Source organism: Salvelinus namaycush, chromosome 2 (assembly GCF_016432855.1).
Source record: "Salvelinus namaycush isolate Seneca chromosome 2, SaNama_1.0, whole genome shotgun sequence".
Taxonomy (NCBI): domain Eukaryota; kingdom Metazoa; phylum Chordata; class Actinopteri; order Salmoniformes; family Salmonidae; genus Salvelinus; species Salvelinus namaycush.
This window is the reverse complement of record NC_052308.1, coordinates 58614693-58630598: the sequence shown is the minus strand read 5'-3', so window position 1 is coordinate 58630598 and position 15906 is coordinate 58614693. Positions and strand designations below refer to the sequence as shown.

The 15906-nt window shown below is 41.6% G+C and overlaps 1 protein-coding gene across 1 annotated transcript in view; it reads left to right on the top strand.

The window, feature by feature from the left end:
• The first annotated feature begins 4476 nt into the window (after positions 1-4476).
• LOC120026858 (heterogeneous nuclear ribonucleoprotein L-like) overlaps positions 4477-15906 on the top strand; it is a 61925-nt gene continuing 50495 nt past the window's right edge. Inside the window, exon 1 of the mRNA XM_038971576.1 lies at positions 4477-4689. Within this exon, the coding sequence (XP_038827504.1) occupies positions 4477-4689 (213 nt within the window). The remainder of the gene's footprint in view (positions 4690-15906) is intronic.

The following is a 15906-nucleotide window of genomic DNA, read 5'->3' as shown; positions in this document are numbered from 1 at the left end:
CAAGACCGCTTCCTAGTTCTGCTGCGATGCCTGCATTTCGTCAACAATGCTACTGCCATCCTAAGTGACCCATTATACAAAATAAGAAATGTTCTTATCAGCCTGACATCAGCATTTGGTCGGGTCTTTGTGCCATACAAGGACCTATGCATTGATGAGTTCCTGATGTTATGGAAAGGTTGGCTGGCGTTCCATCAATATATTCCCTCCAAAAGGCACAGGTTTGGGGTCAAGTTCTTTGTCATGTGCGACGTGAAGACAGGATTTGTCAAGGACATTATAGTTTACACAGGGTCCACCACTGACATCTAACATTAGGAGTGGCTTAGGGTATGGTGATGACCATGCTGGCTCCTCATCTCGGCAAGGGACACACTTTGTACGTGGACAATTGTTACAGCAGTCCCACACTCTTCCAGCATCTGCTCTCCATCAGCACAGGTGCCTGTGGCACAGTCAGTTCGAACAGGAAGGGGATGCCGGCATTCGGATGCAGGAAGATGCAGAGAGGGGAGGTGGAGTTCAAGGAGAACGGTCAACAGCTGGCAGTAAAGACGTCCATGTCCTCCTCACTGTCCATACAGCAACCATGTCGGCCACAGGGAAGGTGGACCACCTGACGGGAGAGAGAAAAATCAAACCAGACTGCATGCTTGACTATAACCTCAAAATGGGGGCAGTGGATAAGGCGGACATGATAAACAGCTTTGTGGAATGCACTCGGAAAACGACCAAGTGGTATAAGAAGATATTTTTCCATCTGATCGACACTGCTGCCCTCAACGGCAGCATAGTTCACCGCCAACTAACAGGTGAGATGATTACTGAACAAGGTATTTTTGGAAATTGGATGTACAGTTCACATACAAATCCATTATGCAATTATAGTGACAATATCTCACCCACCTACCCACTGCCTCATCATCCTCTCCCTTTCCTCATCCTCCCCACTCCCTCATAGGTAATTACCTACCAAAAGTATAGAGAGAACCTCATGAGAGAGCTGCTGGATGAGCACCACTCCTCGGCACCGATCCACTGGGGGTCGCCCTGCTGCGGACAATCGCCTACGCCTCACTGCACGGCATTTTCCCCCTGCAAAGTCCCTCAAACTGCTGCTCAAGGTAGTCACACACGGAGGCACTGCAAAGTCTACCTGTCTGGCACCAGGAGAAGTAAGCAGAGGAAGTTGACAAAATACATGTGTTTAGCTTGTGATACACCTCTATGTGTTTCACCATGCTTTGAGTAGTATCATATGCTCAAGCACTATTGAGCACATCTGCAGCAATTAGTGACTGACTGACCTGACAGGTGACTTGACAGGTGACCTGTCATGATACTATGCCTTTAGAGGTGGGGGGGTGGAAATGCAGTTGTTGTTCAGTCACTGCATGAATATTAAATATGGGTTATGCATATTCAGTTTTTTTCTCTCTAGTAAAACAAGTTGTTGAACCAACCACCAATACTGCAATAAAATAGATGACTATTACATATTGGCCTATGTGTTTTCATGCTGTGTTTTCATCCAGTAAAACTGTTAAGGAGTGTACGCTAGCATACAAAAGCTGGCCTCAATCTTCAGCTCCAAAGATGTCCAGCTGCAGTTATGATATTGGCAAATACTGTTTGTGGTTTTGAAAGTACAGAATAAAGAGGAATTATTAGTAATTAGAATACAATATAAGGATATAGCAATAAAACAATATTACAAAGAAGTAACATAATAAACACAGCTATACAAATAGTATATTGCATTGACAAAATTACAAATTTGAGTTATAACAATAAGAAATAAACGTTTGAGCTCCACAAGGGGGCAAGGCAGGGCAGAACAGAGCTATGCTGAATAGACCAAATAAACAAACCATGGTCATATTTTTTTTTAAATTTAACAGCAATTTATTATTTACAATGATGGCCTACACCGCCAAACTCAGACAACACTGGGCCAATTGTGTGCCGCCCTATAGGACTCCCAATCACAGCTGGTTGTGATACAGCCTGGATTTGAACCAGGGTGTCTGTAGTGATGCCTCTAGCACTGAGATGCAGTGCCATAGACATCTGCGCCACTTAGGCCAGGGTAGCTTCAAAATACAACACAAGCTATTAGCTTTGTTTTACAGAGCTAATAGAAGAATGTAGCTAGTTACATAAGTATTATTGAATATAACACCATAAAGGTTATGACATGAGTAACGTTACCTCGCGTGTCCGCGGTTATAAGGAATATACACAAACATATTATGCTCCATATATACAGTGAGCTCCAGTAGAAACGGCATAGCACGACATACGGAAACTATTATACCCAAATAAGGCACTTACTTTGATAGAAACACAGCCTGGATTTGAGCCAGGGAGTCTGTTGTGACATCTCTAGCACTGATGTGCTGTGCCTTTGCCCGCTGCGCCACTTGGTTGGCATAAGGCCAGGGTAGTTTCAAAATACAACACAAGGTAATACTTCTCTGACGTAATTAGCATTGTTTTACAGAGCTGATAGAAGAATGTAGCTAGCTACATAAGTATTATTGAATATAACACCATAAAGGTTATGAAATGAGTAACGTTACCTCGCGTGTCCCCGGTTATAAGGAATATACACAAATAGATTATGTTCCATACATACAGTAAGCTACAATAGAAACGACATACAGAAACTATTACAATGTAATAAGGCACTTACTTTGATAGAAACGTACACATTTCCAAAGTTATTATTAGTAACTAAAACAACAATGACTGCAATGCGGGCAACAGATGGAAAATGTAAACACGTGTGCAGATCCCGTTCTGACGGGAGAAGCGCAAATGTCTGCAGACTTGAACTGCACAAACAATTGGGAAGTGCTCGGGGAATTTTCTCCGGGTCAGAAATGTCCCAAAAATGAAATTGTCCGCAAAAGTAAAAATTACTATTTTTATGTAAATGAATGAGGAGGCGGAACACACCTCATTTCAAACTGTTCTTAGAAAATAAAAACTTGTTTGAAAATAATTTGAAATTGAAGTTGAAACAGCCTATAAATAAAAACTGTCTAAATTCCTTTGTTTGAGCGCAGCACGGATTAAATGTACTGTTGCGTAACAATCACATTCTGGAATGGAGAGAACGTTCTAATATCACGTGGATAAAAAAACTCACACTGGGGCAACCGTTAGAGATATTTGGAACTCATGCATGAAAGGGTTAAGAAGGAAAGAAATTCCACAAATGAACTTTTAACAAGATACACCTGTTAATTGAAATGCATTCCAGGTGACTACCTCATGAAGCTAGTTGAGAGAATGCCAAGCGTGTGCAAAGCTGTCATCAAGGCAAAGGGTGGCTACTTTTAAGAATTTTAAATATAAAATATATTTTGATTTGTTTAATACTTTTTTGGTTACTACATGATTCCATATGTGTTATTTCATTGTTTGGTGTCCTCACTATTATTCTACAATGTAGAAAATAGTAGAAATAAAGAAAAACCCTGGAATGAGTAGCTGTGTCCAAACTTTTGACTGGTACTGTATAAATAAATATATATATATTTGTTTACTTAAATACAAAATTGTTGCCTCCTGGGCCCAGGGGCTTCAGCCCCGGTAAGCCCCTGCATTATTCCAACCCTGCTGGTTCCACAGCCTTTTTTAGGTAAGATGCCCAAATACATTTGGGCGCTAAGTTAGCGCCAACTCATTTTTGAAGTTCAGGTAGGCCTAACACGTGGAACCAGTTACTTAATAGTAATTAGTTGAAACAACTAGACTGTTTTCTTCATTGTGTAGTTCTAAGTCTAATACTACCGTACTATTACATAGTAATAACAGAATAGTACTTGATCAATAGCCTATGGATTGCCTATAGAAATTAGGTGCTATTTGCATGTGAAAGTAGCCCGGCAGGTCACCTAGCTGTTAAGAGCATTGGGCCAGTAACCGAAAGGTCACTGGTTCGAAATTCCTGAGCTAACTAGGTAGGTCGGTTACGTAACTATAATTGCTCCTGTAAGTCAGAGCATCTGCTAAATGACTTAAATGTGAAGTGTCATGGGATACATTTGCTTCATTGTTTACCTTTTAATTAGGCCTAGTGGTCTACTTTTTGATGGTATGCACGTAGACTACAGACTGTGGCTCGTCTTCGGCAATACAGAAGCTTCTATCATATGTTCGCTTTTTACGCCTAACCGCCATAGCCAATCAACGACTATATTCAGAACAGAAGCATGGGTTGTCCAATGGAAGAAAATCTGCAATGTGAACAAAAGAGTGAAGGTGCACGCACAAGAAGGGGGCGTATTGGAGGATGGCATTACAGATGGCATTACCGTCGATGCGCACAGCTGTCAGAATTCTAGTTCGCTTGGTCGACATTCTATTTTAGAGCCACGTGCATGCAACTTCCCGGACTGCTATTTGTGATTTATTTCTCAGGTGGTGAATTCATCTAACACCAAAAATTGTTGCTATTCATCAACAATGTCTCTCATTGAGGAATACGAGGAAGGGGAATACGAGAGAGCACCTAAGCGTCTCAAAACGATGGATGTGGAGGAGGGAGAGGATCTGGAGGAGGGGGAGGATTCAGATACAGCTTCCGCGGGGCTGCTAGGAGATGAGGAGGATGCTACCGGGACCGCCGGGGAAAACCGGGCCCTGTGGTCAACAAAAAAAATTGGGTCTGAAAGAAAGGTGGGTGTAGACATAACATTGCCCTTTTTCTTATGTTGGCTTTGAAAAAGAAAGTGAGCATCATCAATGACCATATTCAAAGAAACAAGTCAGTGTTGTTTTCTATCTCTATCTCTGGGCAAGTGACAGTCTTCAATAAAGTTTTTTGACTTGGATTGACAGATCCAGCCGCAGTTCTGATCATCTTTAGGCTACTTGATTATTTAAGGACTGATTTCCAATAATGACAATTTAGTTTTGTGTCCAATATATCTAGCAATGTTCTTTAGAAAGCTTACAAAATAAAAATGAAAGATCAAAAATTGTCCATAGAAAGTGTGTGGAGCTGTGGAGCTCATATCTATCAGAACACAAGACTTGGGATTTTTCAGCCGAACGAAGCACGCTATTTAACTTCGTTACCCCGTAATTTGATTTTACATTAGTGTCCCCGACAGTCTGGCGGCTTGAAATCTATTTTGTCTTAATAATAATGAGACAAATAATACGCAGGCTCCCATCGATTTAGAGACTGCCCCCTGGAGAAATTTATCCGTGGGTGTTTTAGCTTAACTAGATTTAGACAAACGCTATGAACTGGGGCTTAAAATATTTATTATAACATTTGGATGAATGTCACTGTAAAGAACCATATCCCATTTCTCACCCAAAGCTAACATTGTTTCACCAAAGAGGATGACAGAGATGCTCTGAAGTGCGTACATTCACAGTCACAACATAATATTATCCTCATAAATATGTATTTACATGGTTATATACAAAACTATGAACACATATGTTTATCCACATGCTGAAATAGACTTCAAAACCCAAAGTATTCTATATCTAGCTTTGTGGTCTAGGATCCTTTATGAGTAATACAGGAGGGTTAGCTTAGGATTCCAAATCACACATGCTGCATCGGGTCCATCTCCAGAGTAAGAGAAATGTAACTATTTGAATACAGAGTGGTTATGGAGTCTGCCTGGTTGAGCACTGCTTATCTGGCCGTATTTGACATTTGCTGCTCCCTGTGTAGCCACAGACAGTGCTATCACTCGTCCAATCAACCGAAAACACACGCTCTTGTTCAATCTTTGGACCAGTACCTTTTTTGGGCTGCCAAGACATCCAATGTGTCCCTCCTTGCATTTCTTAAAGACCCACAGTCTAAATAAATTAAACATTAATTTTAAACATTTTTGTCCTAGTCCTGGAGTAAAAAAGCATTCTCAATGGAGATTTTCAATTGAAAGCACTTTTTAGTCCAAGACTAGGCCTAATCTGTGTCTGAAAAACTGACCCAAATGTTCTCAATTTTGGATATTGGATATCCCTTCCCCAAACTGTTGCTGTAATAATTTGTGTTTTTAGTCAACCTAGTACCTCGTAAAATAAGAGTTAATAAAATAAAAGAGATTTTTGAATTTTTGTATTTCGCCCTGATGCCTCAAATTGGTAATTTAAGAAAGAGTTAAATCACGCTTGACGATGGTGACAGGTGTGCGGGATAATCAGCAGCCTGGTGACCTAGAGGCCGGAGAGAGAGTATACGTGACATTGACACATCACACACCTCCCCTGTGTTCAATGGTAGCACCGCTCGCCTTTTGATAGATTGTCCGTTAAAGGATTATCAATAAGAGTCAAATCAAGGGGAAACACTTTCCAACCATGGTATATATAACACATGACATCACACCCTCTCATGTGTTCAACAGTAGCATGTTGCTACGGTTACCTCCGCTCCTCTTAATAACCTGCCTGTTAACGGATTATCACCATCACCCTCTGGTAACTGATTGTCTATCATTTTTTATTGGCACGAGGAAGGGGGAAGTGGAGACTTCCTATATGGTTTTATTCGCTACACTTTTTATTGGTATATCAATCTCCTACTTGGCTTCGCAACAATAGCTCCTCAGTTTGAGCAATGGCAGAGGCTGCATCCCAAATGTCAGGGCCCTGGTCAAAAGCAGTGCGCTATATAAGGAATAGGGTGCCATTTGGAATGCTGCCAGACAGCGTCCCCTTTGTGAAAGTGATCCCCAGCCCTGACAAGCACATCAGAAGAGCCTAGGTGGGCGGCGGTAGGCCTTATCGGGGCTCAATAGAACATTACAATTTTTATTACGTGCCTAACAATGAGCCTCGTGGGTGTTTTTGATAGGGAGAGATAGATCGAGGTGCAGTTTGCATTCTTAATCGTATCCCATTGGCATATGCAAAGAGGGAATTACATTGTGGTCTCGTGGATGGTAGTAATGCCACTACTGGCGCGACGCTAGGCACTATCTCATAAAGCCAAGGGCCCTGGGTGATAAACATCTGGGTGCGCGGCAGAGCTTTGTTCAGATGCCGGGATGAATCTCCCAAATGGCAAAATATTCCCTATATAGTGCACTACTTTTGACCACAGACATATGGGCCCTGGTCAAAAGTAGTGAACTATATAGGGAATAGGGTGCTATTTGGGAGGCAGACACAGTCCCTCGTGGGGTTTCAGTGTATAACCGTTTGGCATTTTGTGGGCACAAAAGATGGCAATGTTTGCATTTTGTGACACGGAATTAATCATTTCCACAGAATATAGCATGTTACAAACGGCGGCTCATACCAAAGCGTCAGCTTTGGGCTGCGTGGAACCTGTTACCGGAGATAGGGCTGCGGCAGCTTAGCTAAGAAATTAGCTTCAGTGTGGATCTGGGTGGCACAGATCTGGGAGAACTTTGACTGGGACTATATTCCAATATCCATACTAACTGTGGACATTAGATCGAACGCTGCAAACGTACATTTTCTCAATTCAAAACTTTGCTCTGCATATCCCCTTCCAAGGTACATGTGTAATTATTTTACTGTCAATTAGTTTGAGTGCCTTGCTTGTATTTATATTTCTGCTGAATGGTATTCTATTTTATTCTACATCGCATAAACGGATCTAGGACCAGGCTAGGTTACCAGTGTCTGGTCTACTTCCTACACTAGATTAGGGAATTTCCATGTAAAAAGTCCCATGAGCACTAACATGAGAAGTTCATAGGAGCACATCAAATTGGGTGTCAAAATGACATCTAAGAGTAAATACCTTTTGAGAAATGAAGGCATATATAAATGTGTCTACATTTTCCATCCTAAAAATGAGGAATAAGCAAAGGCTTTGATTTCTGGTCAAACAGATGGAAAAGGGATCTTAGAAAACATCCAGCAGAAACAGTCTTAAAGGGTATAAGAAATACATCAAAACACAATAATGCTGAAGTAAAGTCCCCTGCCAACTAATATCATTTATATTTAGTTTTGCCAAAATGATTTTCCATCTGTAAGTTTAAGAAATATTGCATAGTGTCTTGTCATTCTGTTACCAAAACACCACATATCTTTAAGATATTTTCACATTTCTCTCCCTCATGAGGAGGGAGGATAATGAAAGTTCACAGAAGTAACAAGTACTGTAAAGGTAGACCTGCTAATTAGTTATAGTGTTTTTACGGATAACATTTGGTTGATGATTTATTGTGTGATTAAAGCGTGTTATTCTGTTACCAAATCAGTAACAGAATGACTGAAACTGAACTGGCTGCAATGAACGTTTATAGTAGTCACAAACCACAGTTGGGTTACCTTCTACTGTCCTCCCTTCCACTGGCATACTGTTATGTTCAGCTCATAACTGTTTTCTTTCTCCTTCTGTCTCATGGTCAAACCAAGAGTGTGAAAACAGTCTGAACACCACCCCCCCTCTCTCTCTCCCTGTCTCTCAACTCTCTCCAGTTAATGTCACCACTTCCAGCTCTTATTGACACCTAGGGCTGAGAATTACCAGGGACCTCACGATACGATATTATGATGAGACTTAGGTGCCAATACGATATGTATTGCGATTCTCACAATTCTATATGTTGTGCAATTCCATACTGTGATTTTATTGCGATGCGATGTTCCAAACATATTGCGCAAAAATTATATTGCGATATTGTCAAAACGTTACTATACGATATATCGTCAAATAATATCCCTATATGTAACTGTATAGATCTTTCCCCCGTCACTACTGACACCTACCCATGAGCCCCCTCTCTTCCCATTTACTGTAGCCAGCCCTCTCACTCACTGAGCACTGACCGACACCGGACATCCATGGACATTGAAAAGTAGTGAAAATATGGTCAGTCCAAATCTGAACCAATCATAGACATCTGTTTCACGTTTGAACAGCACTATACACTACAGTAGAGTATAGTATTGGTCAGTACAATAAAGTACAGTACTTTACTGTACAGTAGAGAATGGTTTAGTACAGTAGAGCACACAAGTAAAGTACAGTATAATTTACTGTATTGTACTGTACTTTACTGTACTGTACTAAACTAGCTTATAGTCTACTAAACTGTACTGTACTGAACTCCACTGCATTTTACTGTACTGAACTCCACTGTATTGTACTGTACTGTGCTCTACTGTGTTGTACTGGGATGTCCAAACTTGTTAAACATAGACGTATATGATTGGCACAGATTTGGTACGTTTCGGACCAACCAAATGTGGTATTATTTGACGTCTGAGCTCATTATAGTAATAGCTAGTGTGTAGAATAATATTGTAATAACATTGTTCTAGCTTTGTGCACCTATTCAGGACACACCACCATGCATCTCTGTATAGTACAGATCAGGGAGGGACCCATGATGTTACTCTGCTACCATCATTCTGTTACTGGGTGTTAATCCACTGCACCTACTGTAGTTCAATAACCAAAATAGATTTTGATCAAAGTCAACGTGTCATATCATATCTGACAATCCATTCTTTATGCAGACATCTTTGAATATTACTTTGGATTAGATACAGTGTTTGACAGAGTTGTTGGAAAACGTCATTCTGTTACTCTTCACAGTTTTTCGATTAAATCTGTTTTTGTCAAAGGTTCTGTTGAAAGTCCGAGAGTTGTATGGTTTGTTTAACTTTGCAATCAATGGTTTTCGGTTTGGCATCCTTTTAAAGTGGAAAAGTCAGAGTCTTGGCGTCTTTCTGTCGCCGTAGAATTGCCCATTTGTCAAAGATGAGCCGAACCCTCTGTCTCTGCCTCCTGACGTCCTGTCATTCTGAGGCAGACTGAAGTATACCAAACAGTCTTTGTCTTGGCCTGTACCTGTATAAAGTATGCTGGTTTTGCATTGAAAGTGATCCAATCCCATGTGTTGTCTCCGATCAAAATAAAATCTGAAATCGTATGCTTTCATCCTGTCATAAAGATGAGTGTCAGGGACAGGCAATCGGTAATCTAGTATTACACAACAAAAAAAGAGAATCATTCAGAGAATTATGTTACGTTCAAGGAGCGATGTAAAGTTGTTGGAAACTAACAACCTACATTTGAGCTGAGATAAAGGAGTCTCCAAGGGGGGCTCCGCGTTTGACGAACCAGCAATCAACACTGTCAAGGTTAAAGAGCATGTCTGTGTGTTGCTAAGTGTCGTTCTGTTCTCTCAGTCTAGTATGCTTTGTTTTCCACATTCCACCACAAGGTAGTTACAACGCAAGCATCTGTTGACCTCTTAAGAAATACGATAACCTACGACAGATGCTGAAGATGGCAAAGATGGCTCATATTAAAGTGGTTGTGGCACTTTTTTTCTTCTTCTTCTTTCCTTTTGACTTCCACGCACCCAGAGGAAGTGTTCAACTGATGCTATCTTTCTTAGCTTCGCTGTTTGTGCCTTCTTGCGCTCTGTCTCTGTCTCTCAGTCTCTCTCTCTTAAATTCATTGAGCTGTAGTGAGAAGGCTTAATGCTCCCAGGGTGGCGTTTGAAGTGAATCATTATCGTCAGTTTTTTTTCTATCTCCTATTCTTCTTCTTCTTCTTCCTTGCCGACAGGCTCTTGGGCAGATTCCCACTGTGCTGATGTTATCAGGAGTCACTTAGGAGCTTATGATTTAAACTCAGCTGAGGCCTGAGTGTAACGAAATTCTCCACCTTTCCCCATTCTCTTTCAGTCTCTCGAACTATCGTCTCTTCCCTTTTCCTCCAGTAGCTTAGCTGGCCCCATAAGTGTCAAGCAGTGAGGCAGTGAGGCAGTGAGGCAGTGAGGCAGCTATGCCCGCTGCGAATGCCTTTCTGTGAACACTGTCAATATCGGACAGTTTTCTATTTGATATCATTTTATATTGCTCCCAAATCAGTAGGGAAGATTAGGTTTGGCAGTCTAATCCCAGAACTGTTTGTGCTCTGTAGCTAACTCCTATCACTAGAAAAGCAGGGCCTCGAGGGAACCCGCTTTGAGCCAATGAGCGGTCATTTTGACTGCAACATTCAAGTATAAGCCTAATAGACACATTTCATATATGCTAGTTGGTTGTGTTTATGAAGGTATTTCGTAACATTAGGACAAATGAATACAAAAATTCAAAGAACACAATGGCATTTTCATTAAGTTATTGTAGGCTGTCTGCTGCCGCATGCTCATTATGTCCAGGGGTTATTCTCTGAAAAAGTGACATTTTGAAATAGAGCTAATCTCTTCAATCTTGAGAGTTATTGTCAAAGGTCAGTGTTTTGGAAACTTCGGGAATCTGCTCTGTCTGATAATATCTAGAACATCAAAACATCTTACCTGCATGTGACTCTGCAAGAGGATTTGATGCTCTGCGGAACATACCTGCGTTAAATAGACTTATTTAGGAAAAGTCGAGGAAGGTGGGGGGAGGATGGCTTTAAAAAGAGAGATTTCAATTTGAATTGAATATGCGGTCAACCTTTCAGGCTCTGTGTTTCTAGTGCTATGGCCGTTAGCATGACAGCGCAAAGAGATATGGGACCATGCTAGAGCTGTAATTTTGAAACCTAGTCTGTAAAGATGGCCGTGATGTTGAGATCGCCTAAAGCTATTGTACCTAAAACAGGAAAACAGTACAACTGTCCAATTGAAGAGTGTAACAAGAACTGAGAGGCTAGTGCTGTGAAGTGTATTCCCATCGGAAATCACTGTGCAAACAATTGAAAAGGCAAACATTAACAGATGACTAGTAGAAGGAGAGAGGGATAGGATTTTTGCCAGTGGCTTTGTTGACCGACTCTCTTCATTACCAGGATAAGGCTCTCTGTCCAACTCGCCCTCTCTTTTGCAGAGCCCCCCCCCCCCCCCCCCCCCGTCTTGGGCCTCTCCCTTTCTCTCGTTCTCCATCTCCCTTTCACTCCCTCCCTTTCTCTATCCCTCTCTCCATCTCTCTCTCCCGTGAACACAGTACAGCAGTAGTTGCAGCGTCATGACCAGACTATGCCAGGAGCTTGAGCTTGATGAAACCACTGCTGTAAGACACAGGGAATAGGGTGACTCAGAGTCAGTTCCCCCTTCCAAGACTGACATGACGATGTTCTAGGAAATACTGGTTAAGATCTCTGATGACGGTCGTGAGGCTGAAATGTCGGCATTCAATAAATAAGTGATACTCTGCAAGCGCAGTGAGAGAGAGAGAGAACATTTCCTAGTCTACACACCTACAAAGCAATGCCTAGATGTAAAATTGCAGTGCATTTCACGTATAGGAAATATTGTTTCCTAATTTGTGTTCATTATATATACAACAAACTTTTTGGGGGAGGGGGGGGGGTTGCTGTGGCCAATGACCATTTTCTACGGTGCCAGTCCAAACAAAGCAACATGGAATATCTCTTGAGGCAATACTGGTACCCCAGAATTTTTTTAAAACAGCAATTCAATGGTAATATTAGCAAGGGCTGATATGATATAGGTGGTGTTGGTTGTGGCGTTGCCAGTGGCCACCATCTTCTTCAAAACTCCCTTTATAAGCATACAGCGACTGGTCTGGCAACTCTCTCAATGCAAATAAAATCAAGTGTTATTTGTCACATGCTTCGTAAACAACAAGTGTAACTAACAGTGAAATGCTTACTTACGGGCCCTTCCGAACAATGAAGAGAGAAATAAAAAAGAGAAATAATAGAAAAGTAAAAACACGTATTAAGAAAAGTAAAAATAAATACACAATGAGTAACGATAACTTGGCTACATTCATTGGGTACCAGCATGACTTCAAGGCTGTGCAGCTGAACTTTGGATGCTCGTCATTGCACTGCAACCAGCCAGGGACCGGGCAGCGCAGCTCCATATTAACTCTGCTGCCCTGTCTGTCTTTATTAAAGTTTAATTTTGAGACTCCAGTGGGGGTGGGGCGCAGGAGGGAAGGGGATGGAGGTGGGGGAGTAGAATCACAGGCGCTTTATCTCCGCAACTCTGTGATCTCCACATCGTCTTCAGAGGGAGAGCTTGAAAGCAGCAGTTCGCCCCCTTGCAAAAGGAGAGTTCTGAAGGCAGGCGGGCTGGCGGCGGCAGCTCCCGACATGCCCTACTTAGCTGGCACATCGCACTGCGGGCCGTTATTTCTCCCAATTCTTTCTGACATCAGAGATACTGGCGGAGAGGCGTTCCTTAGTATTCCTTGGCTTTTGCGAGTCAGTGTCTTATGTAATCCGGCGCTGGAATTAATGCTGATCCCGACAGTTTTTTGTTGTTGTGTGGTTTATTGAAGTATATGTAAATGAGGCCTGTGCCCTCGCCTATTAATGCTTCTCCAAAGCTAACGTCAGGTGGAAGCCTAGAGACCAAATGTTGGTTTTTCTGCACCATTTATGTTGTTTTTAGTGTTGTTAACCATGGTAAACGTCACGCAGAGATAGGCACACTTACTGAAACAGGTTGTGTTGAGGGCGTGCTCGAAGCAGAGACACATTTACGACTAATTTACATTTTGAGGAGGCTTTATTTACATATAGTAGCTGTTGGCATTTTGTCAATACGACTTAGCATTTTTCAACGCAAGAACACCAAACAGACGAGATGAGGATATTACATATGTTGTTATTGCTGCTGATTTATTTATACATTTTCATTATCTTCTTTGATTTCCTGTTTGGGGAAAGTACTGCATTCATATTGTATGTGTAGAAGGAGATTCAGTGCCATTAGTAAGATGAAGTAAGATACACCTGGAGAAAGCTGTAGCACATCAGAGACAGACTGGCCATAGGGCAATTTTTTTGCCCAGTTGGCATGTCTAAATTGGGGGGTTTGTGCAAAATGATCATTATTTGGCTAATAACGGGGTCTTGGAGGGAAAATTTTTTCCTGGTGTGTTAGAAATGCTGGGCTGGTTTCTGGTCCCAGTCTTTCCCCGCACTAGATTCTACATTAAAGCGGCAAGCAGCAGTTGAAACAATAACAAAGCATATTCCCCGCCCCTGTTTTGGTAAAAAGCTGAGGGATGGGGGAAGAGAAATGTAACCACTCATCAATGCATAGACAGAGCTATGGATGCAAGGATTGACCATCCATGATATCAAAATGATTCCCCCTCACACCGCCAACTTTTAGGAGAGCCTCGACATTGTAGTCAGTTATAGAAGTGAGGAAAAGACCTTATGGCATTTGGAGTATTGGAGACAATGAGCGAGATTCAGTCAAAAAATAATAAGAATTCAGTACGAGGGTATATTGGCACTCGGCTAAATCCTGCTGGTCTGTCAGCATGATGAACAAGCCGGTGGCCTTCTCGAGATTCCTCAACCAGGTGTGACTTTGGTAGTAGTGGCAACATGCCGTGATGTAACCCACTGTGAGATCGTATGGCCGAGCCCTTCACTATCCCCATCACTCTCAAATGCGTTTACGTATTTGTTTTCTTTTTTTTTTTTTTTTAATATGTTTTACTGGACAGAGATAGTGAAGAGAGACAGGAAAGTATGGGTGCGGTGCAAACTAAATTCAAACGCCAACACCTGCATACATACTGTATGTCATATCTTAATTTGATCCGTTTCTCACAGCAGGAATGTATGCACTCACTATTGTAAGTAGTTCTGCATAAGAGTGTCTGCTAAATGACTAAAATGTAAATGTAGGAAAATAATCCTGCAGTAACAGGAAATGTGAATTATTATGTGGATTATAATTAATGGTCATTTTGGTAGGGGTTGATACATTTTTCCATTTTAAAGTGGAAATCACAAACTTCAGAAGCCTTTTTAAACCTTCGCATTTCCTGCCGTGCAGGAAAATTCTCTGCAACAACAGAGTGATCAAATGAATCTGTGCATCAGGTGCACCTGTACACGTGCTCTGAAGCCGACGGCAACAGTAACTGCTAGACCAATCCAGGCCGCTGTCTTTACTGTTTCTGTCAGCCTCAAAACAATGGACCGACATCATCAAGGTCTGCCAATCAATAATCAAGGAAATGCTTAGCATTTATTGTCGCTTTTCAGCTTGAAATGCAATCAGGCTACATAACGGCACGTCTTAATGATGGCCTAAACTGAATAAGAGACGGACACACCTCACTGGCCCTTCTGAAACATATGGAACATAAGTTTAATTTGAATAGCTGCGTTTCAAATGGCTGTTTCAGTATGGTTCGTATCGGGGTTCGTATCAGGGTCTCTCGCGTGTCACAAGACTGCTAGCTCACTGAGCTATAGCCGAGGTTGGTCATTAGCTCGGGAAGTTAACCCAAATCCTCAGGCCTCTGGCAAGGTTAGTCATCTCATGAGAATGGTTTCACCTCACTACACGTTCACTCATCTGGTAGTAAAGGTCCTCCTCACCTTTTCCTGTGTGTTTTAGACAGCGTCCGATGAGAATGACAATCGTTTTGTTATCTCTTCGTGTGATTAGGGTGATTATGCGTTTGAGTGATTAAAAATAAACTCGTCTGATATGTAAAGATATGAGAATGAATATTCCACCACATCTGTTGACAAGTTTGGCCCTTTTTTTTTTATACGTTGGCATAATTATAGGACATTTGCATTTCAGACAGACCTGCATGCCAATGATGTTACCCAAATTAAAATTGGATGAGAATCTTTTTTCTTCTGCGATAATTAGAAGTCAAAGGCACATTCCAATGTTGAGCCACTGAGGCATATGTCTAGTGTGTGTGTGTGGGTGTGTGTGGGTGTGGTGTTAGGATGTATGTGAAGCATGTTCTCTCTAATACGAAGTAGTTATTAACCTCACATTCAAAAGATATGCTGATCAGTGGGGACATTATTTAACCTCGAGGTTGAAGGGGAATTTCTCAAAGGAGCACTGGGATGCATTAACTCTGAATACATTGTAATCAACGAGAGGAAAAGCAATATGGTGGTAGCTGCAACTGCCGTTTGAAATAAACGAATAGAAAAATGATCATATTCAAACAGCAATGGGAGTGGGTGTA